At 56.1% G+C, this 22,885-nt stretch overlaps 1 protein-coding gene across 9 annotated transcripts in view; it reads right to left on the bottom strand.

The window, feature by feature from the left end:
* BOC (BOC cell adhesion associated, oncogene regulated) overlaps nucleotides 1–22,885 on the bottom strand; it is a 46,803-nt gene that overhangs the window by 3,283 nt on the left and 20,635 nt on the right. For 3 of the 9 annotated variants that reach the window (XM_067003378.1, XM_067003365.1, XM_067003385.1), the window contains exons 2-15: nucleotides 16,930–17,103; nucleotides 16,322–16,600; nucleotides 10,488–10,634; nucleotides 9,763–9,906; nucleotides 9,146–9,439; nucleotides 8,190–8,462; nucleotides 7,382–7,680; nucleotides 5,457–5,625; nucleotides 4,628–4,738; nucleotides 3,489–3,695; nucleotides 2,485–2,666; nucleotides 1,263–1,368; nucleotides 940–1,062; nucleotides 120–341 (exon numbers count right to left, since the gene is read on the bottom strand). In XM_067003378.1, coding sequence (XP_066859479.1) covers nucleotides 120–341; nucleotides 940–1,062; nucleotides 1,263–1,368; nucleotides 2,485–2,666; nucleotides 3,489–3,695; nucleotides 4,628–4,738; nucleotides 5,457–5,625; nucleotides 7,382–7,680; nucleotides 8,190–8,462; nucleotides 9,146–9,439; nucleotides 9,763–9,906; nucleotides 10,488–10,634; nucleotides 16,322–16,600; nucleotides 16,930–17,014 — 2,641 coding nt within the window. In that variant the 5' untranslated portion in view covers nucleotides 17,015–17,103. Of the gene's footprint in view, nucleotides 1–119; nucleotides 342–939; nucleotides 1,063–1,262; nucleotides 1,369–2,484; nucleotides 2,667–3,488; nucleotides 3,696–4,627; nucleotides 4,739–5,456; nucleotides 5,626–7,381; nucleotides 7,681–8,189; nucleotides 8,463–9,145; nucleotides 9,440–9,762; nucleotides 9,907–10,487; nucleotides 10,635–16,321; nucleotides 16,601–16,929; nucleotides 17,104–18,734; nucleotides 18,870–20,663; nucleotides 20,695–22,885 lie in introns of those variants that run through there. The other 6 variants (XM_067003354.1, XM_067003353.1, XM_067003371.1 and 3 more) reach the window with 5 other exon arrangements.

Here is a 22,885-nt window from a genome sequence, read left to right as displayed (position 1 = left end):
CCTGCTTCACAGAACGCGCAGCCTTCACATTCTGTGTTTGACCCAATTACACCTAGGTTCAGATATAACCCACACGGTGAGCACATCCTGTAAATCAGCCCTCAAGAAAGGACACTCACTCTGCTTGGACCAGGCTCTCCAAAGGCAAAATGGGATGAAGGCCACGATGAGGAGCACAATGGAGCCCAGCACGACGCCCACAATCAAGTACGGCAAGTCGCTGGAACGGGCCACCATGGCTCCTGTCCCCAGGCCGCTGTGCCCGCCGCTGAGCGGGGGATGCTGCTGGGGGGCCACTGTTGAGGGTGGAAGACGACCTGGCAGACCAAGAGACTTCCGAGCTGTGAAGGAAAGAGTCAGAGTGAGACACAGACAGGGCAGGAGCAAGAGCAGCACTCTCCAGGGATGTCTACACTGCTGTGGAGTGAACAGACTTCTGCAGTGGCTTTGAAGAAGTGCTTCTGGATGCCAGAGGATTTCCTGGGCTGAAGCATATTGCCATACAGATGAGTCCTTTGTGCTTGCTTTACAGATCTGCCAGGCTGTTGGGCTGCTAAAGCACAAGGAAAAAGGGAAAGCCTCCAAAACGCCCACTTGGACTTAATGCTGTCCCTATTGCGACAGTGCAGCTGCTTGGAAGACGAGATGGGACTCGCTTATAATCAAGCACAGCAGTTCAGACCAGCAAGGGGGAGTTAGCCCTTCTGGTTCCAGTCACCGTCTACGTGGCACTTAGGAGGAGAAAAGGTCAGTACTGCTCTGAGGGAAATGCTGATGGACTCACAGGTCTGCTTCAGGTGTCTGTGAGTACTGGTACGGGTGTATACACAAACTGAGAATCAGCACCAACAAATTTACCCCGCTCTTCTGTCTCCACCTGCTTGCCTGAGCGTGGATGGTGTACAGTCAGGCAGGGGTGGTACCCGTGAAGCTGCTTACCTTTGGTTTCACAGATCATCACGTTGCTGAACTCGCTTTCGCCGCCCTCATTGAAGCACTGCATCTTAATGTCGTACGAGGTTTCTGGCTGCAAGTGGCTGATGGAGTGCCAGTACCGATCTCCTGAGGAGGGAACACACACACACGGTGCCTTTAGCTCCCGTGGGGAACTTGCAGCTGGCCCATCTCTGCAGCAGTGAGAGGTGAAGCACGACTAGCCAGCAGCAGCAGCCACCTCGTGCCTTTGGTATACAAGGCTCCTTCTGGCCATGTACTCTTACAGAAGAAATCAAGAGCTGGGACCAGACTCCAAAATCTCCTACCTTCCACCACATCCTTCTTGTAGTCGCTGTCATTGTCACTGTCAGTGGGGCGGTAGTAGATATAAAAGCCGTGGATGGGAGTGTTGTTGTTGCTGGCAGGGATATACTGCAGAGAATGGGAGGGAGAGCAGAAATTAGCAGAGCCCTCTGTTGGGCAAGGAAGAGTCAGGACAAATGGGATGAGGCAGGAGGAAGACCCACAGGGAGCTCTTCCTTGTCCTGCCGCTGGTTTTCACAGTAAGGACTTCCTTCCAAGAGCTCATTGCTATTTTATACTCTAACATCTTGCCTCTCTCAGGTAACAGGCAGGCCATGAATCTAGTCCTGTCAACCCAAACATCCTGTATTCTGCGCCCTCCCAGCAGCTACCGCCAATGCTAAAAAGAAAAAATTCCTCAGCATCAGTGACTCAGCTGAGCAAGGACAAACACACTTTCACCTTGACTCTAACAGTCTCACCGCTTCCAGACAAACAGCATCTACCTTGCCATGAACCAGCGACTGGAGAAGTCTCATGTTTGTATGGACAACTCTGCTCCTCCTCCACCCAAAGCTGTACTGCCCCAGCTCCATGTGCTCATACTGTCTTTCACCCGGTATTATATCAGCTACTGTGTTTAAAACAACAGCAGTGCCCATGCTGCCCTGTAGCAATTTCAAGCCAGAAGGAACTGGGAGAGAAGAGAGTGATGCACCCCTCTGAATAAGCTGTTGGAAACACTTAGATCTGAGCTTGTGATCCAAAAGATCCTGCCCGCTCCTAAAAATCCTCTGGGCTGGACTGCTGTAAACAATTACCAGCCCTTACAGCTGCTATTCTGCAAGTGAGAGTGAAGGACACGTCTGCTGGGAACTACTGGGACAGACAAGAGGTGCTAATGGATTCCAGGAGTTTGGCCAGGGGAGCAAGCAGCCACCCCCAGAGTAGCTGAACCGTGCTTGTTGAATGAACTGGTCAAGACCCTGAGGTTATCCACTGAAATGCCTCCTGTGCGCAACGCTGGATTCAGATGAAAAGAGCTTCCCAGGCTCTCTGAATTCCTCCACTTCTACACGGCCCAAGCCTGACCCTTGTTTTCTGTGAGAGCTATCGGATCCCCAATCCATTCGTGCTGCTGACAGGCTCCAGCCTGGTAACCTGGAAGCGTTGTAAGCCAGGCAGGTAGCACCCACACACCTGCACCCTGCACTTTCAGAGACCTTTCCTCCCTACAAACCTTACCATCCACTTCAGCATGATGGTGGTCTCGTTGATGGCATCTGTGAAGGTGATGTACGGCCCGGCCACGGGGCGCTCGTAGACTCGGTTGCTGTACCCAGACACCACATATGGCCGAGACGCAGCACTGGGCTCGCTCTCCCCCAGGATGTTCAGTGCTCGGACACGGAACTTATAGGAAGTGCCTAGGGGAGAAATGGGAAATAAGAGTTTTACCAAGACAGCGCCAATGTCTTCCAAGGCTTCTGCTGTCAGCACAGGCCTGACTCTGGAGAGGAGCCACATCTCCAGAAGGTGGAGAGACTACAGCCAGGCTTCGATAAAAAATGCATGGCCAGATTTCAGCCATGTGCTAGACTGAGCCTGCTTTTATTTGCCTCTCCTAATTACCGTCTGGATGGTCTAGAGGCCAGGTCACAGTTATGGCAGGTATGTGGATGGATTCAGAGATGGTTGAAAGGATGTCCTTACCCCAGAGCAGGTATGGGATGTCATCCTTCCTCTACTACATGGAAATCATAAATCTCAGATAAAAGCTCTAAGCCTAAATAATGTTTAATCAAACATCATTTTTCTGCTCTTTAAGTTTGGGTGATTTTGTCCTTTAAAGCTGTCCCACTTAGCGATGCCTTTTTTCTCATGTGAAGTGCAATGGGAATGGTGTGTCCGTCTGTCTTGCCTGCGGCTAAGGAAGGAAAGCTCTGTCCTGTCTAATAAATGGCAAAGACAAGACACTCTTATGCTTTCAGTAACTACGTCCTGTAAGACAGAAAAGCATGTGCAAGACTCCCTGAGGGAGGTCAAATCTATGCTGGTCTCTGCAGCTGGAGAAATTGGAGAAGCATCTGCAGCATTTCCCCAAGCATCCGAGGCTGGAGCTGGGGCGGCTTTGTTCTGATCCCACACGGCAGGGCTGAGTGAGCTGCGACAGCTGGCTGACCATCCTACAGGGGCCGCGCAGCTCTCCCACAGCCCTCCAGGAAGCGGGGAGGAGAACACCTGCCTACCTTTCTCCAGGCCAGGGATTTCCACGGAGAGGCGAGAAGGAGGAATGTCACTGGTGGCCAGGACCCAGTCTCCCAGCTTCTTCAGTTTCTTGTATTCTACCCGGAAAGACTGGATGGGAAACCCGCCGTTGCCCCGGGGGATCCAGGTCACGTACACAGATGTCTCCGATGCCATGGAGATGGTTGGACGATCTGGTGCCTCTGGAGCTGCAAAGGGCACATCAAGACATGAAACACCCTCCTCTGACCGTGTCTGGAGGATCCTGTAGCTCAGAGGTAAGCAGGTGAAGGACTGCCTGCCCTGCACCCACCCATGTGCTGAGTCCTGAGTGCTAATTTCTTTCTGCCTCTTCATTAGAGCTGGCATCCCCAAATCCTCGTTCCTTTCAGTCTCTCCAAACATCTTTTACTCCTGTTTGCACCTTGCTCCTTTTCCCCTCCCAACTCGAGCAGGGAGAGAAGAGGTCTGTGGTGTGTACGCCCATCACAGGAGGGGCAGCACTGAGAGGTGCGGATGCGGGGCTGGAGACGAGAGGCCCGGCTGATGTGGAGGCAGTGAGCAGGGGAGCCTGACACTGGGGACAGGAAGGGGACGGACAGGTGTAGGAGGTGAAAACAGGAAAGGCTGAGAGGAGCCAGCTGAGGAGGAAATACGGAAGAGTTCCGAACTGTAGAAATATAACCTGATACAAAAACAATCAAAAGATGGGAGGGAAAGAGACAGACGGAGCTGCGGAGATGAAAGCAAAGGGAACACATGAACTACAGCAAGGATAACGGCACTGCTGAATACCAGTGGCAGGCACAAGGTGGGAAACAACAAATTGGATTAACTAAGCAGGAACTGGTGTTCCTCCAGTGCAGCACAATGCCCAGATGGAGCAACCGCCTACCCTCACTGCCCATTCTTAGTTTCTGACAGGTCCTTGTGTTAACGGTGGGGACAGGCTCTGGGATCAGCTTCCCCTCCAAAGACTGCCTGCCTGCCAAGAAGCACAGGGGTGTCCGAGAAAGATATCTCCTAGTCAGGAGCTAGAGACCACCCACCCTTGCTTTACCCAGGGGAGACTCTAGCCCCAGCACCGACCCGGTGCCCCTCGCCCTCCCTCCTTGCCAACCCAGGCCAGGCAGGGCCTTACGGGACAGGCGGCTGTTGTCGGACTGGTTACTGCTCTGGGTGCTCGTGCCTGGGTCATCCCTCTGGATTTGCTGCTCTTTGCTGGCAACAATCTCTGGTTTTGGACGCCGGCCTGCGCAGAAGGGAGAGATGGCATCAGGGACACGGTAATGCAGGTCAGAGTTAATTGTTGCTGTCGTGAATAAAGACAGATTCCCAGCTGCGATGCCGAGGTAAATACTCCTTGGACTCAAACAGCCCTAGGGCTTCAAAGTGCTCAACTTGCAGACAGGAACCGAAGCTAAAGGGGCAGATTGGTTCTACTGTTAATTGCTTTTCTTTTGCCCCCACTAATATTTAATTTTCTAAAACTTTTAATTGGTTTTCTGGAAATCTTGTTGCTAGATTTCTGCCCGAGGAGGTGGTAAATAGCACAGTGCAGGGGCCTCAGAGGATACGTGAGCAGGCCCAGCACCATGGGGAAGGTTTCAAGGAAGGGAATGCCATTCCCCATCCTTGCTGGGGGACAGGATAAGCAGCATGGGACGGGGGGACTGAGCTTAGACACTAGGAGCATCCTCTCGGTGGTGCAGCCAGCTCAGCGTGACACAGACTGCTGGAGGAGGGCCTGCAGTTTCCTTTAGTGCAGGACAAGGTTTTATGAACAGATTGGACAAACACGGCTCCAGAATAACCCCCAAAGGCACAGGATGGATTAACAACCTCCTGACAGCCCTCCCAGGCCTATTTTCTTCACTTCTGCAGGTGTCCAACTGAGCCACGGAGGGAGGAAGGATGCTTGTAGGGGCCCTCCCCTGGCTCAGAGCAAAACAGCCAGGGCCAGGCTGGACCTTTACCAGTCCGGAAGGTCACCATGGCCGTCTGTCCCTCGCCGGCACAGTTGTGGGCAGCCATCTCCACCTCGTAGAGGCTGCCGGGGTCCAGCCTGGTGAGCGTCAGGCGGTGCTGCGAGGCCGGGACGTCCCTCACTGCCCAGCTGTCCGAGGCGTTGGTGACCTGCTGAGAGACCGACACCGGCGTTGCAAAGCTGGGGGCTGGCTGGGCTTCTGGCCAGCACCGAGCCCTGAAGCGTTCCCTTGGGGCGTCGTGTAAAGTATGGCTAACTTTCCTCCTGTCCGTGCAGGAGGGAGATGTTTTCAGCCTGATATTGCAGAGCTGAGGGATCCGGGGACACAGAGGGAGCGTTCAAAGCCTGCCCAGGCTGTGCCAGTTGGGATTACGCAGTGGGATTTGGGGAAGCTGCACATTAGTCCAGGATGCTTGATGAAGGGCAGAGTTAAGGCTCTGAAGCCTCACCTCTGGCATTTCCTGGCGGAAACACAGCGCCTTATGCAGGGAATAGATCATGTATGCCTGGAAAGATGTGGAAATACTGTTTTCTGGTGATGTCCTGACGCCCCATACGGAGCAGAAGGGAAGGTGGGACTCTCCTCCTTCTCCCCAGCTGTAAGGATAATATTTTTTCAAGCAAATACACAGGACACCGAAGTGACCCGGTGCTGAAAGGAGCATTAGCAATGCAGGCAACGCAACAGAACGGAAATGCCAAGACTCTGCTGTATCATTCATCTTCTCCAAGCATTTGACACTGACTGATTAATGCCTGCCTCGTTTTATTTTTATTCCTCAGCCCGCGGAGCTGTGAGGCCAGGGAGGGGAGCCCTAAAGACTGCTAATATCCAGGAAAGAAAAAGAGAAATTCTTAAGAAACAAAGATAATGGCTGCATGGCATCTGACTGCTTGCAGGCTGCTAAGAATTTAGGGTCAGTGTACGTGCAGGGAAAAGAGACAGCCGCAGATATTTTCCAGAAGAGAAACAGACCCTTGCCCAGCACAATTTTAAGCCTCCTGTCATTAGGTTTTACTTTCCTTAGCCATCTTTCACACAAAGAGCCTTTTCTTTTGTTGCTGAATTGATTCCTTCCCTCTCTACAAACACGCTTTTCCAGTCGGAGATGTTAAAACCAGATCATTATATAACTTGATCCTACAGATCGCATAGAAAGAGACTCTTTCTAAACAAGTTTAAGGGTTATTGGGACTAATTCCTTTCCACACAATCCTTCAGCGTCCCAAGAAAGAGTCTCCAGCTGAGAATTTGGACTACACTGAAAACATATTACTGCAAACTGCAGTGACCCATGGTGACCTCCACTGCCCTACAGCCCCTTCCAGGTGAAGCGCTGAAAAACAAATAAAATATGGACAAACTCCAGCCCGCGAGTTAAGATTGCATGCAGAACTGCTTGTTACATGATACACCACTGGGGGACAAATCTCCTCCTGGCAGACAACTAGACCCTGCAGTCTGGTGAGGATTTGACATCTTTTGTTTCTAAAACTTGCCCCCTTGTGCTCTTGTGTTGGCATCTTCTGTCTTTGTTTTAAAGGGCTATATAAAGAGATAGTTAGTTAAAACCCTCAGCGTAAGTTTTGTTTAGAAAGAAATCAAGAATATGGGGGTGTTATAGAAGCCTCCTGTTATATTGTATTTTCATGAAGTCAAGCAACTCCAGGAAAATAGATGCATATATTCACATATAATTGAAAATGGTGCCTTGCAGTGGCTGGGAATCAAAAACACACCAGATCTGAAATGTACTCAAAGCCCAAAGCAAAACCTACCTCTCTACTGCAACCCTCTGCCTACCCAAAGGAAATACAGGTATTAAACAGACAAATCCAAGGCTGGCAGCCCACCTGGAGACCAGCACAGAGGAAGGAACATGAACAGGGCAAAACAGCAACTGATACCTTGCGATGCTTCACCACGTAGTAGAGGATGGGGGCTCTGCTGTCAGGCCGGGGTCTCCACACCAGGTCGTAGCTGTCTGTCTTCGACGTCCGGGGAGAGCTGAGGATGATGGGGGCCTCGGCTGGAGACACCAGCTCCCTGCTGGCTGCGCACTGTGCAGATGCTGACAGCGGGGTGGTCCCAGGCTTCGGCAGCCCGGCTTTATCCAGGGGCAGCTTTAAGGCACCCTCCCTGGAAGGCGGCGTCGGAGGCTGAGCTGAGCCCAGCCGGGCATCTCGCCCAGGGTTGAGGGTAGCTCCTGAAAGACAAGATGTCAAGAGTAAATGGGCGGTAAGGGCAGGGTAAATCCCAATCCAGTCCTGGGGTGAGGACAGAGCTGCGAGAAGCCCCCTGATTCCTCTCAGAAGACCAGAGCTATTTACACACTGCACCACAGGTCCCTTAGAGGTATCAGGTCCCAGATGGTGCTGCCGGCTGTGCCACTCCAAAAGGTATTAGAAACAAGCTTTCTCTCCTGGTATAAACATAACACACCCCACTGGGGCCTCTCCCAGAACATGCCTGGGCCATATAGGACTTCTTACCTCTCTGAGGGCTTCCTAGCCCTCTTACCCTGGATCAGGGTCCAAGGAAACAGGTGGCTCCTCCAGAAACCCTCAGAGTGTAGGGTGAAAAGGAAGGAAGAGTATGGCAGCTCAAACCCAAGCAAGAGGGTGATACACCAACTCTCTTCTGCTCCCCTCTGCTCTTTCCCCGTGCGTTAGGCTCCAGCACTGAGTGACCACAAACTTCCAGAGAGGGACTGACCTGGCCGGGCTGTCCTCAGCTGCACCATGGCTTGCGCGCTGCCGACCTCGTTCTCTGCCATGCACTGGTAGATGCCGTCGTCCTCGGGCCCCACGCTGACCACCCGCAGCGCCCGGCGGGAGAGCCGGAGCCGGTGGCTGGCGGAGAGGGGCACGGCGTTGCGCAGCCACACGACGGAGGGCTGGGGGTTCCCCCGCACCTCGCAGGTGAACTTGGCGCTCTGGCCCCAGGGAATGATCTGCTGGGACAGCTCCATCGTGACCTCCGGGGGCTCTGCAAGGGGAAACAGCACAGCTGCTGAGCATCACCTGGCAGGGAGCACGGCACCATCGTGGCTTTGCGCTCTTCTCTGTAGGTTCTCAACCCTCCCTGCCAGTCCTGCTACCTCTGAGGGGTCCCACATGGATGTGGTACTCCCCTTCAGCATCCAACATCTACCACACAGAGAGGTGTCCCTCTCAGCCACAGGATGACAGCAGGCACTTATGAGTCCCATTTTTCTTAGCTGAAACATTACTCTGCAAAGCTTGTGCTCATGCCAGTAACACTTCAGCACTTGGGTGTCATGAAATCCAACAAAACACGGGCTTATCCTCCTTAATGCTTGTGAGAAGGAGAAGGATGTGTGGTAGAAACACAGAAGGTGTAGTACCCGTTACATTTCTCACCCCGTAAAGAGCTTCTGTACAAGGAGTGAGTGAAAAGCAAGACACTGATGTCTTTGCTATTATCTAGCTCAAATATGCCTGAGAAGCAGCCAGTCCTCCACTAGAGAGTGTTAGAGCAAACCTTCCCCACAGGAGGGAGGATCCATCATCTCCAGCTCATGGTGGGAGCCAGGAAGGAGGAACCACCACCCTCAAGTCAGAATTCATCCCGTCTCATCGGAACTGGAACCTGAAAGCAGTAGAGAAAGTCCGAGCCCCTCTTCCAATGAGGACTACAGCAGCACTCACCGAACACCTGCACGTTGTAGAAGATGAACGCGGCTCCGGCCTCGCCAACCCCATTGTCGGCCGTGCAGCTGTAGGTCCCCGAGTCCTCCTCGCTGGTGGGGTCAATGAGGAGGTTGCTGAGCAGGAACCGCGTCTTGTTGAACGCGGAGACGCTGGAGCCGTCCTTGGCCCAGGTGACCCGCGGCGGGGGGATCCCGCTGGCCACGCACTCCAGGATGAGGCTTTGGCCTTTGGTGACGATGATGGTCTGAGCCTCGGGGGGGTAGATTATCCGAGCTGCCTCTGCTGTGGAGCCTGGCGACAAAAGGAGGAAGGAGGTAGGTGGGCAGGAAGGCGGCAGTGCAGGACAAGGCCATTCTTTAAGGGATGCGTGCACACAGCAAAGTAGTCTTGCTGAAGGACTAAGGACCTGTCCTCGCACGTCACCAAAAATAAATCCTGAGCAGGCACAGCGATCCCAGGAGCAGACCTTGGGGCATTCTGCTGCTGGGAAGGAGTTTTCTCAGCAGCTGACAATGGTGGTTCATACCAAAAAACAGCTGCAGTAGCACTTTGTATGTACACCCAGGGCCAGAACGGCTAAGGAGAAGATGTGCAAAGAAAGGAGAGCAGCTTACGTCTCACGCGGAGCCTCTCACTGGACACTGAGGTTTTCACCTCCTGCGTCACGGGGTTGTAGGCAGCACATTTGTAAGTCCCCTCATCCTCCTGGCTGGCATTGACAATCTGCAGGTTCCCGGATGGCATGATAAGGTAATTGTCTGCAGGGAGAGAAGAGGAGATGGCGCATGGTCATAAGGTGTGTCCCCCGGAAGAAACACTGTGCCCTGTAGAAAAGGTGGACAAGTGGGAAGGGAAAAATACAACAGGAGAACGCTGAAATGACCCCTTTTTGTTCACACACCAGGAGGAGCAACGATGCAGTTGTGGAAGGAAGAGAGCCTCAGATGAAGCTAGCTTGCCACAAGTGCCTGCAGCAGATGGAGCAAAGCTGTAGAATCGAGACTCAAGTTTTTAAAAATTCCCCAAATTCAGAAAAATCTTTATCCAGGGGCTGGGCTAGGGGAACACTTCATGGACAAATAGGGATGCCCAGTGAAGAGCGACATGGTGCATCACCTAATTCTGCTTCCTTCCCCCTTCCACAAGCTGGTGTTACACCTGGCCCCCCAGGAGTAGGGGACAACAGGGAGATCCAGCAGAGACCCTACAAGAGCCTGTCCTCAAACTGGCCAAAAAGGGACAAGAGGGAGGCAGCAGGCAGACAGCACTCTTGCTGGCAGGGAAGGGTAAAACCAAGGCCGTGGGGGGACACGGGGGGACAGACCCCCTAGGCGCTCACCTCGGGAGGCCTCCAGCCACTCGTGCTTCACGCTGTAGCGCACCTGGGCCTTGGGGTGGCTCTCGGGCAGGTCGCAGGCGATGACGGCCGTGTTGCCTTCGTCCACCTCGATCACGTGCTGGCCGTCAAACTTGAAGTCCTTGAGATCTGCACAGGGAGTGAACGAACGACGGGGCATCTCAGCACCTCACCATCGCCTTGGCCTCTCCCTGTGGGCGCAGGGCTGCTTGCCCTGGTGCCGGCAGAGGACAGCAGCTAAGGAAACTGGTCCCCTTTCAGAGCTGTTTTTTTTTTTTTCCCTCCTCCTCCTTCCTACAAAGCAGGTAAATTATAACACAGCTTCTGGAGAAGCTGCCTGCTCCATGGCTGAGAGGCTGGGTGCAAAAAATCCCAGCCTCAAAGAAGAGCCAGCTTACTGCAGCACCGAGGGGCAGCCAAAACTGGTCCTTCTACTGTCTGCTATTTCCAACACAGCTGCTGGCCTGCTACTGAGAAGCAAATGCTTTAATCACAGTTTAGGGTGCTTCAAGGGTGTGCAGAATGACACCAAAATGACACCCAAGTGAACTTCACGTCACAAAGCTTCCCATGGGCACCAGGCTCTCAACTATCTGCCTTCTTTCCCAAAATTATACAAGCATCAAAACGCAGGCGAGAGTGAGGGACAAAATCAGGGAGGCAACAAGATTTGGAAGGGAAAGACCCCAAAACCACTTATTTCAAGCAGCAAACTGGAGGTCCCTGCTCCAGAAGGCAAGTGTGCACTGGGACAGGAGCTGCTCCCAGCGAGCAGCTCTCGCACCCAGAGCTGCCCTGCGCTCTTCCAGCACTCCAGCAGCCAGCCTCTCTGCTCAGGGCACTCTTTATACAAAAGAAACATGGAAACACAGAGAGAGAAAGCGCAAATAGTGGACCTGCCCCTGCCAGGGCAGGCAGCAGGTCGCCTGGCTGCCCAGCGGCGAGCACGTGTCCCCGAGCAGCACGCAGCTACATCAGGACGAGGGCACCCGCCCTGCGCTCGGCCGCCCCCTCCGAACCCATCCAAGTGCCCGTGGGCAGTTTGGAGAGCTGGGGGGCACGAGGGCTCGTGGAGGGCGGGCTCCACGCAGCCTTCCCTTGGCAGCCGAGCCTGCAAAAAATGTGTTTTTGTTCTCTGGGAAACATAGCAGCGCTCCAAGAGCAAGAGACAACGCTGGCTCCGAGCTTCTCCCACCCACAGTCATGGAAAAGTGACATGAAATTTCTCAAGCAGACTTTCTGATTAAAGCAAGATCCTTTATGGGGTTTAAATAAAAACCAGCCCTCTTGGCAGGGCGGCGAGAAAGCCTCCCCGAAGGCGGCGCGGAGGGGCTGCCGGGCGGCTGCTGGGGGAGCGAGTGTTCCCGTGCCCGGGTCCGAGGGGAGGGGAGGAGGCCGAGCAGAGGAGGGGAGGTTTTGCAATGTCATAAAAATGATTTGCAGCGAACATGCTTCATACTTCTGGAATTTCTTGGCACCATTCAATTACAAAAAAATAATAATAATAAAAATAAAAAGAAGGAATAAGGGCGAACTTCAGAAATGCCATTAATCCTTTAAGACAGGCCGAGGAGGGGAGCCATGTTTCCACTGGGTATTAAAGCCAGATGAAGGTTAACTCTTCACTTGTGAAAAGCTGGCGGCGCCCCGCGCTCCTCCAGCAACGAAAGTTCCTGCTGGGGAGGGGAAGGGTGCCGGGCATTTTCTCCTCTTCACTTTTTGTACTCGATCAAGGAATAAAATAGCGAGAGCCGCAGAAATGGAAGGAGGTGGAGAAGAGGCGAGAGCCCAGCGTCCGCCTGCCCACATCACACATACTTCTCCGATCGCCAAAATATAAACGAGCATCGGGGAAGTTAATGTGCGCCTTGGTGGTCTGGATTCATCACGGCCAAATTAAGATTTCGGAGCCAAGGCATAGGCTCCAGCACCGCTGGCAGGGAGCTGCACATGCACACACACACACGTGTGCATGCACGCATGGGCTCTGCGCAGCCCCACAGCCCCACCGGGGAGCACCGTCCCCGTGGGGGGGACCCTCGGGACGGCAGACGCGGGGGGTCCCTCGCACGCAGCCCCCCAGCAGCTTGGCCCAGCTGCGGGGTGCCCCGCTGAGGGGGCTGGGACCCACGGCTCCTCCTGCGTCCCCCCGCCGAGGGGGAGAGGATGGAGGAAAGGGGCCGCGGGGTGAGAGCGGTGGGGGAGAGGGGGGAAGTCATCAGGTGGGCAGCAGGACGAGCCATTTTCCAACACGCAAGCAACAAAAGCTCCCTGCCAAGCTACTCCCCTAAATTCCTGCTCCCCCACAGCGAACAAGGCTGCGTTATTTGCCAGCGGGCTCTGCCCTGGCTCCCCGCCGCTTCCCCATGTGCACCACAGCACGGCAAAACGGAGGGGACACGCAGCTTCCTCCTGGGGGCTTCAGAGGAGCCCCCTGGGATGGGGGGGACCCCGGTGAGGGTCAGGGGACGCAGCACGTGCGCCCCTTCGCACCCCGGTCAAAATCCGCGCCGCAGCTGGGAGAAACCGCTTCCCCCTTCTCCTGGCTGCGAAGCCCGGCCGCGCGGGGATAACAGGGCTTACAATTATTATTATTTTTATGTCTGTGAGTATAAAGGAGCGCGACCAGCGGCCGTTGCTCGTGTCCATCTGCGCCCCGCTTGGAGGCGCGAGGAGGGTCAGCCCCGCAGCTGCCTGCGCCGCTGTCATCGGGGAGCGAAACCAGCTGCAGTCCGGGGCCGGGGGCCAAGCAGCGAGACGGGCGAGACAGAGCGGATTAAATGAATGGGAGGCCATAAATAACTCGGGAGAAGGAGTCGGAGTAAATAAAAAGCAGGCCCTCAAGGTGAAAGTCCTCCCCGCGGCCCTCGCGGGCATACCCAGGCTGCCCTACAGCCTCCGGCTCCCTCATGCACCCCCAGGTGCATCCCCAAGCCCCGCTCCCCCTGGCCTCCGCATCGCCCCGGGCCGTCCCGCAGCCCTCCTGCCAGCTCTCCGCAGCTCAAGCAGCACCACCTGTGTTTTCCTTCTCTCCCCTCCTCACGCCACCTCTGCCCCCGGGGCCAGAGCCCCCCCCCCGTGCCGTGCCGTGCCGGCTCAGCAAATGCTCTTCCAACCTGCAGCCGGCCCCCCTGCCTCGGGGGAGCCATCAGCGGAGAGGCCCAGGCGGAGGGAAAGGAGTGGGGCCGGCTTCAGGACGCAGCTGCAAATTCCTCGGGGACCCCCAGCCTGACCCGGCGCAGGGTCGCTGCCCGCGAGCACCACGGCTCGGCTTTCCCCACGTGCTGCTGGGGGGCAGCGAGCCTCCCCCATCCCGCGGCATCCCCGGGACACACGGACACCGCTCTCATCCCCACCCGCAGGGTCGTGGCACGGGGATACACCAGAGCAGGTGGCTCCCCCTTTGCCTCACCCCTGATTTCATTTTTGGGGGGTTTAAATGACACGTCTATCCATCCCGGGCTGGCTGTTGTGCTGAATGCACGGATTTTTCCACGCACGCAGCCAAATGCTGGGGCTTGCACGGCTTTCACCACCTCTGGCTGCCTGCACTTCAGCACCTCTGCTCCAGCCAAGCACTTCGGCATGTTTTTCCCTCTGAGTTACCACCCCACGAGCTCTCAGCTTTGGAAGTCTTTTGCCACGGCAGCACCAGCCCACACCACACCGTGCTCACGCCCCTGGCGGATTTATGTGGCCCCCCCAATGTCGGCTGCAGCCGTACCTTTCTGTGTAGCACCAGGGCTGTTTGCCGCCTGGAAGCTGGCAGAGAAAACACCTTTCTCTTCCTTGCTGCTCTCAGCCCTGCAAAGGGCTCAGGATACCTCCGCCCCACACATTCAGGCTGCGCCGGCCTCCAGCCCGCTGCAGGACGCCCCAAGTGCTGCTCCTCTTGCTGCTTTAAGAAATCCTCCCCTTCCTGCGCACCCCTGGGCTGTCCAACCACCATTTTCTCCCTGCCAGAGGAACTAAATGCTGGCTTCAACCAGCCCTCTGAGCCGGGGGGGGCAGGGACGGGCTGGGGAGCGCCAGCCGGCGTCGCTGTGCCACGGACGGGGAGGGAGGCACCAGTGCCACGGCTGCAGCACACCGTCTGTCTGCCTGCTTGCTGACCATCGGCGAAGCCGAGGAGGCGCCGAGGGACGCAGCACCTGGGGCGCTTGAGGGGGTTTCCTCCAAGGGAGGAGGAGAGAAAGAGCCAAAAAGTTGGCCAGATGTTACCTACGCCCCTCGAAAGCTAGCAAGACACTTTTTCCAACGACTCCTGATCCACTTCCAAAATCAACCTAAATCATAATCTGGAAAATACTTCTTTCTGCCTCCTGCTTTTTTTCCTTCACGTTCCAGCTTCTCTCTTCCACCTCCAAAAGTAATTTTAGGACGGAGCCAAGACTTTCAGAGGGTTTTCTCCCAGCCCAGCCGGTGCCCTGGAACAAGCCCACGGTGCCAATGGCAATGCCAGCCTGCCAGGGGCTTTCCTCTCCCCCACCTTGGTCCCCAGCTCTGTAGATACGGCCTGGAGCAGGAGTGACAGCTCGTGGTGCACCTGGTGGGCTTCCCATCTCAGTCCCACCACAAATCGGTGCCCCCCCTTATCTGAGACCACTGCAAAGCTGATGTTGAGAGCGGCCTCCAGCTCCCTGATGTGAGCCTGGCTGTTCGAACCCCTCCAGAAGGTTTCTCTCCTACACCTTCAGCCCCACGTCTTCCCAGGGCTGCCCCTTCTCTCTTCACTCACAGGTTTCCAAGCCCTCCCCATCCGAGGCCGCCTCACAGCCTCGGGGTGGCTTAGGGCCAGCTCGGAGCCATTCAGTGCACCACTCATCCCATGCTCCCCAGGCCAGGCTCACATCAGCAGCACGTCACACTCCACGGACTACTTGGTCGTGGTCTTGATCTGTCCTGAGGGGCACACTGGGACCTTCTGGTGCCGTAGGACCTGTCTCCTGCCCACCACTGGTGCCAGACCCAGGAAGACCCTCAAACTGCCACTCTTCATCAAAGAAGACGGAGCTGGTGGTGGCGGTGGGCTGGGGCGAGGGGGAAAAGGAGAAAAGGAGATCAGCCTGAGAATGAAACGATCAGGCTGAGGGGCTGCGCACACCCTGCTCTCCTAAATGCAAACCATGTCCTTGGTAACCCCATCCACCTCTCCCCTCCTCTCCTTCCCTCTATCAGGCCACCAGCGCACACAGCCCCCTTTCTGCTCTGGAATGCGTTCTCCGAAACTTAATCTCGGTGCGGAGCTCAGGCCAAATCCCCCGACGGGTTCGGCCCCGTGACAACCCCCTCCCGCCCGGCTTCGGAGCGCAGCAACTCTCCCTCACCTCCTCCTCCCACCCAGCCTGGCCTAAACATTTCACTTCTGATTAATGTATCAGTGACAAGCCAATAGCTCTTGGCTTTAAAGCAAAACCAGCCCCCACTCTGCACAAACATCTTCACTTCTGCGCTTTCTTAAGGCTTAGCCCCACGCTCCCCCTTGCTGTGAAGACGAAGCCCTCTCTGTGCCTGGGGAGGGGGCCCGGAGGCAGTGCTGGCACTGCCGGGGGATGGAGGTCTCCTCAGCACGACCTGCTGTGCTAAATGCTGCACGGGTCTCGGAGAGGTTCAGACTCCTCTGCCCCGACAAGGGTGGCCCAGGCAGAGCCTCCCCAGGAGCAGCGGTGAGGACCACAACTACAAAAATGTCCTGAAAAGTCAAAGGAGCCCTCCCTTCCTGCCAGGGCAAACAAGAGAGCTTAGAAGAACCTCTCGAGATGGGTGAGCAGAGGCCTGAGCAGTGCAGGGGAGGGCAGAAGACCAAAGTTACTCACTAGCTAGCGTGACCACCGCGGGGACACTGGCGATGACTCCCTCGGGCACACGAGCAATGCACTGGTAGCGCCCCACGGTGTGGTTGTTGAGGGCTGCGACGACGAGTTTCCCTCGCTCGACGTGGATACCCAGCGCCTCGTCCGACCCAGCCAGCTCCTTCCCGTTGAGTCTCCAGGTGAGGTTCACTCCAGGGGGGTCCACCACACACCCCAGGCTGACCGGGCCCCCGAATTTTTGGACAATGGAGGCAGGCTGCACGGTGACCTGCAGAGATTCACCTGCACGGAGAGAAAGAAACAGCAGGAGGAAAGCCCCGTGAGTCTCAGCAAAAGAGGGCACAGAGGGAAAACCTGCAGTGCTGCTGCATTTTGCATTCCCCATCGCTTCTATACGTGCCTCACCCTCCCCTCAGCTCCTCATCCTCCCCCACTAGTACTTGGAGACACACACCAGCCTCATTTCTTCTTGGCAGGGATGTCCAGCCCCACCTGTCACCCCTTCTCCCTTTGAGGAGCATTTGGAGCCAGAAAGAAGTGGGATCCCAGGAGCTCAGCTTCCCTCGAGACAAAACATAAACAAACCAGAATATAGAAGAGCAGAAACTCACTCAGTTGGGCAAAGCAGCTAGCGGCTGCGAGGAGGAGGCAAGGGACGGGGGACATGGGTCTCTTCTTCCCACGTGTCATTGCCATCCCATGCGGTGTCTCCTGGGGCAGAGGCGCCCAGGGAACGGTCCCATAAGCTGCTTCAAGGGATGTGGTGGAGGTGCGGCAGTGGCTTCCTGCAGGAGACAAAAAAAGATGATGTTATAAAACCCTCAGACTTCTCTCTGTTTTCCAGCCCTGCCTAGCTCCTCTATCAGCACCCATAAACTTTCAGGGTTTCACCAAAGCCTGAGCAGGCTGCAGACACTGGCACAAGGTGAACCACACTTACTTGGCACCTTTATTCTAAACTAAGAGAACCAACGTATGGGAAGATTTCAGATAAACTACTCAGCCTGAAGCACAGCCTATTTAGAGTTAACTACCTGTCTGGACAAACCACCAGGTTCGTATTTGAAGGCACCAACAATCTTCAAAAAATGCGAAGCCCAAGGCCACCCATCACAGCTCAGGTTGCTGTGAAGAGCTGCACGTCGCAGCAGCTGCTTAGGAGGGACCGTGAGGAATGAACACCAAAGCAGACAAAGCTGGCAAGGGGGACCAAAGATCTACATGGCTCAAGCAATGACCAGTTTGAGCACGTCCTTTCCATACCCATCTCGGTCAAAAAGAGGGGGCAAATCCCTTCAAGCATAACCTCCAAAAGAGAGGCTCCTGTTGTGCAGGCTGACACAGACACCCCGTGAGATGCTCGGTAAGGCAAGGAGCCACAGCACTCAGGGAGATCTCACCAAGCCATGATTTTGCTGGTGATGCAAAGGAAGCAATGCCAAGCAAACCGATCTGCAGCTGAAGCCTTGCGAATGCCACGAAGAGCATCCCAGCGCCGTACTTTGCAGCCTGATGCGAGCTCACCCTGCCTGCCCTCCCAGCGGGCTCGACGTGAGCCAGCTCTTTCCCGGGAGTCGGGCAGCCACAGTTGGCGTGGCCGCGAGCCCAAGATAACAAGCTCTGCCGAGAGGCAGGGCGAATTAGGTCACGCTTGGTGTGTCCCTACGTGGCATCCAGGAGCACAGACTGAGCCTGGCTGTTGGGTATCAGGCTGCTGCAGACCCTGCAGGCTCCCGGAAAGATCAGCTGAAGTCACGCTGCTGCAGCCCACAGCTCCATTACATGTGGAAATCCTCTGTGGGTAACCACCAGCACCAAAGCGATAACACAGCAACCTCCCTCCCACGTGCCTCATCCTTCCCAGCACCGCTCTCCTCCCCCGAGGAGGGAAGAGCCTCAATTATTTGGCTTTGAGGCGTTTTGCCCGCTAACCAGCACAAACTGTGGCTGGAGATCCTTCAGCTATTGGTTTGGAGAGCATCTGAGTCACTCAAGTTCATTTCTCCACCTAATGGAGCTACCAAAGTGTCCTCCCTTGTGCCACAGCCACCTCTGACCACGGCAGTAGAAGCGCCCGAGGTCCTTCTCTAGCAGAGCAGTACCTCCGTTGACACCACCGATGTGCCACCTTAACCTAGAAAAGACTCTGCGTTGGTTTAGGCTTCAAAACTGGGTTTCTACCTCACACCAGGAGGTACACCGGGGACGGACAGTCTTCCACCAAAGTAGAAGAATCATTTTGGGGTAGGACTCGAGCCTTGCTCCTCAGTGCTGGAAGCCTACGGAGCAAAGCTGACTCATTCGCCCTCTCTGGATGGGTTTGGCAGCAGGATGGAAAAATGTTGGACGGAAAAGGGTTGGACTCCTCGGAGTCCATGCTGGGGGAGGGGGACGGCGAAGAGGTTCCCAACCAGACCTCCCTGCAGCAACGCGCCGCGCAGAGCCGCTGGCCAGAAGGGCAGAGCCAAGGGCGCAGACGTGCGACGGACCCTTCGCGAGCGAGGACCACCCAGGCACATGGAGGCAAGGACCGAACTGGCTGTCCCCAGGTCTGCGAAGAGAAGAAGGGCAAGAGGTGGGGGGTGGGAGGGAAAGGGGCGAGGACAAAGTTTGGCCGAGGCACTAGGCGGATTAACCAGCACCGAGCGGAGAGCGAGGAGAGAAGGTGTGCTGCAACAAGTGTATGGTACCTCCCCAAACCTCCAGGCAGAATATGAGCTCTAAAAAGGGACATGTGGCCATTTCTTTCACAGCTGAGTGAAGTACAAAAAGTAAATGGCCGGCATAAAAATAATGAGGAAAATGAATGAAAACATCAATTCCAAAAGGACTATTAGGATCCGGGGCCAGATTTCGAAATTCTCAGCTTCCACAATTGAAGCCAGATTTTCAAAAGCATTCAGTTCTTGACATGCTGAGCTCTCCTGAATAGGCGACCAACTTACTTCGACGCCTAAATGGGAGCTGACCTCTTTTGAAAGCGCTGCCCTTAAGCAGCCTGCAGTGGTGCAGAGCGAGGAACTTTATTAATCGGGCGGCTTTCGATCCACCCTGCATCCCGAAGGAGCGGAGGTGGCCCCGGGCTGCGGTCCCCGAGCAATGTCCCCGGCTGCTGGCACTTCTGCGGCCACCATCACCTCCAGCCTCTGCTGGAGGAAAAGAAGGAGTTAAAGTCACGGGAAGAGCTCCAAAGGGGGGGGCAGCGGTGGGGGAGTTATTTACTTATTTATTTTTAATTCTTTCCTGTCAGGTTAAAATAACAATTTCCTGCCAGGGGAGCGAAGGCTCGAAGTCCCCTTCAGACAGCCCAGTAAATCAAAGGAGGGGCCATTAGGAGAACAAAATTAACGAGGGCTTCGTCAGATGAGGGGGACGGCGGGGGGTGTAAAACCTGTCGGCTCCGCTTCCCGCCCCACCCTGAAGCCCCCTGCCCCACACCGAAGCCCCCCTTGCAGAGGGAGAGGAGTGGGATGGGGACGGCAAGAAGAGGCCATGAGAGGGAAGGGAGGCGTGTGTGGAGAAGGGGTGGCGAGGCTGGAAGGGGAAAAGGGGCCCGAATTAAAGGCGGGCGGCGAGAGAGGTGTTGGGTGATTAGAAGCTGAAGGTTTTACTGAGGAAATGCTGCCCACAGCCCCGAGCCCCCTCCTGCTTAACGAGGGCCGGCCGAGCAGCCCTCGTTACAGCCACGCCGCCTGTGATTTACAAGGGTCCCAAATAGAAACCAGCCCCTGCCTGGGGTGTCCATCCCAGCAGGCAAGTGGTTCTTGGACCCCAAACTGCTGCTGTCCCCTCTGAAAAGTGCCACCACACAAGCACGTAATCCTCCGGCTGAAAGGCACGGTCGAGGTGAGACACCCGAGCAGGTCAGCAGTTAGCCCTGCTAACAGAGCCTTTGATCCACTGGTGTGAGGAGTTCCTCCCTGCCTTTTTGGAGAGGTCAGGCAAAAAAAAAGGGGGGCCCTCTCACTGGCCAAAGAGAAATTGTGGGATAACTTTGTGCTCACAGCTAGGAGAAAGAAAACAGCCAGAGCCAAACCCAGCATGGCACCACCACGCTGCAAACCAGCAAGTTTGCCTGCTAACTACAGATCACGCCTGGGCACCAGCTGGCCCTAAAAAAACACCACAGATTTCCCCCAGGCCGGTCCCGAGCAATTCGGTGGCAATAGACACCTGCCTAAAAGAAACAAAATAAACTCGCAAGTAAAACAGCTCCTACTTGTTGAGCAGAGCTGCTCACATACACCAAACCAGCAACAAACCAAACCAAACGCGCTGCGATCTTTGTGACTTTTTGCTTAAATCTCCCTCAGGAAGAAGCCCCAAAGGCAACCCCTTTCCACACCTGCCCCTGGTGGCATCGTGCAGCCTGAAACGGGCAGCAGGGCGCAAAGCCTTCCCGACTTCTTTCTGCTCGTGTCCCCAAAAATCCAGGCCAGCGTCACTGCTTAGCGGGCACGGGCTGGTGAGGCCTGTAGGTCCCAGGTCGGCTGGACAGACGGACACCCTGGGACAGGGGAGGCAAGGATGCCCTCCCCAGGCCATCCCAGAGCCCCGAAAACAGCTCGGGCTCTTGAAAAGACGAAACTCCGGCAGCAGGCAAGGCAAGGCAAGGCAAGGCAAGGCAAGGCAAGGCGCGCTCCCCCCATGCCCTCGGCACTTAATTTCCCTCGCCTCCCCCCGGCCCCCCCGCTCCGTCCTGAGTAAATTCAATTTGACAACCCTGCTAATTGGATAAACGCTGCTCCCTGCGCTCCTTTAAGGCCGCCCGCTTTTCTCTGCTCGTTTTCGGAGGGCGATTGTGGCTGTTCTTTAACACGAATTCCATCTGCTTTATTTCTCCTCTGCCCATTCACGGCCCCTCCTGCATATGTATGAGGGGCTGCGCCCCCCCCCGGCCCCCTCCCCCGGCCCCCCCACCCCTCTCCCTGCCCTCTCCCATTGCCCGGGACAATAACCCCCCAAATGCCCCCTTCTCCCACCCCGGCCCCTTTTTTCGCTTTAGATAAACACAGGCAGTGTCAAGTGTGAGGAGGAGGGGGGGGGGGGGAATGGGGTTCAACTGCCAGTCAAGCCCCGGGCCCTCAATGAAGCCCGGAGGCCCATCCTAATCTGCTGCATGCTTGCCATATGGGAGCTGTGTTGCCCTGGGAAACACTAACAGGCAGAACGGAGCTTAATAGAGTCCATATTCATTGTAATGCAGTGAAATGGCTCGAGGGACTATTGCCCCTTGGGTCTGTTTTCATTCTTCTGCTCCCCCTCTTTCTTTCTCTCCCCCTCTCCCTTTTCCTCCCCTCCCCACCCCACACCCCCTTTTTCCTTTCTTCCTTTCAAAAGGCCCCGTCCCTGGAGAGCTCTAATCTGGAGAGGCTGGGGGCTCCCCGAAGGGACGGCCCGGGAAGGGGACAGGGGGGCGAGGAGGGGGACGCAGGGGCTGCCCGGCCGGGCTCTCCCAGCTCGGGGGGCGCGGGTGCGTGCCGGAGACCCTCTCCTCCCCGCGGGCCCCCGTCCTCGCCGGCGAAGCGCGGCACAAAAAGAAGGGCGCAGATGGAGCGTGCGGCGCGGGCTCTTCAGAGACAAAGTGCACCCAGGAAACAGATGTTGTTGCTGCAACAAGCCCGGCGGCTCGCCCGCTCCTTCTCCAACCCGCGCCGCCGGGGGAAAGCGCGCCCAGAGCGCTGGCTGGGGCTGCCCCTGGGGCTGGCACAGGGTGCGCCCCCGGCCGAAACCCTTAACCCCGCTTTGGGGTTGAGGCTTGGTCCTGCTTTGGTTCCAACCTGGAAGAGCTACCGTGGCATTAACCCAGCTCCTGGCGCAGCAAGGAAGGCCGGCTGACCTGGGGCTCCGCAGCAGGACAGCGTTGCGCCTCTGCAATGGGAAACGCTGTGGAGAACGGAGCAGGAACGGGGTCACCCGCTGACCCAGGTGTGATGTGAAAACCACCGTCCGTCTTGGAAGCCTGGGAATTTACTTTGCTGCATACTTGTTTGTCAACCCCGGCGTCCTAGCCTTCTGAAAATGACACTCATTTTATCATTCACATCGCAATTAAAGCCAGAGACCACTGTCAATGCAGGCACAGCTGCAGACAGATGCTGCACAGAGCAGAGCAAAAACCATCCCACGCCCTAGAGACTTCAAACCACAGGCTAGGAGCATTGCTCGCCTTAGCATGTTTGATGCAAGGGATAACAAAAATGTATCCATCCATGCCTTTTCCTATTTGGAGTGGCTGGGCGAAGCATGAGGCACTTGCCTCTGCTTTGGCGTGCCCTAAGAGGCAGCGTGAGAGGCAGGCCGGCGTTTCACACCTCTGCAGAGATGCTGGTAGCACCGCACAGGACTCCCGACACATCAGGAGGACTTCAGGGCTGCAAAGCACCCCCAGGGGCCGTTCCCACCAGCCCCAGCCACTCGGTACCAACCTCGAGGTGGGAAGGATGCACAACCTGCCTGCCACGGGGCCGAATTTCCCCCGGGCACAAGTGGGGCATCAGGTCGCTGCCGTCCCCCCCACTCCACCAACAGCCGCGGGGAGCAGAGCGCCGGGAGGGCCGGGCAGCT

The sequence above is a fragment of the Anser cygnoides genome, chromosome 1, assembly GCF_040182565.1.
Source record: "Anser cygnoides isolate HZ-2024a breed goose chromosome 1, Taihu_goose_T2T_genome, whole genome shotgun sequence".
NCBI classification, from domain to species: domain Eukaryota; kingdom Metazoa; phylum Chordata; class Aves; order Anseriformes; family Anatidae; genus Anser; species Anser cygnoides.
This window is presented reverse-complemented; position numbering and strand designations above follow the sequence as displayed.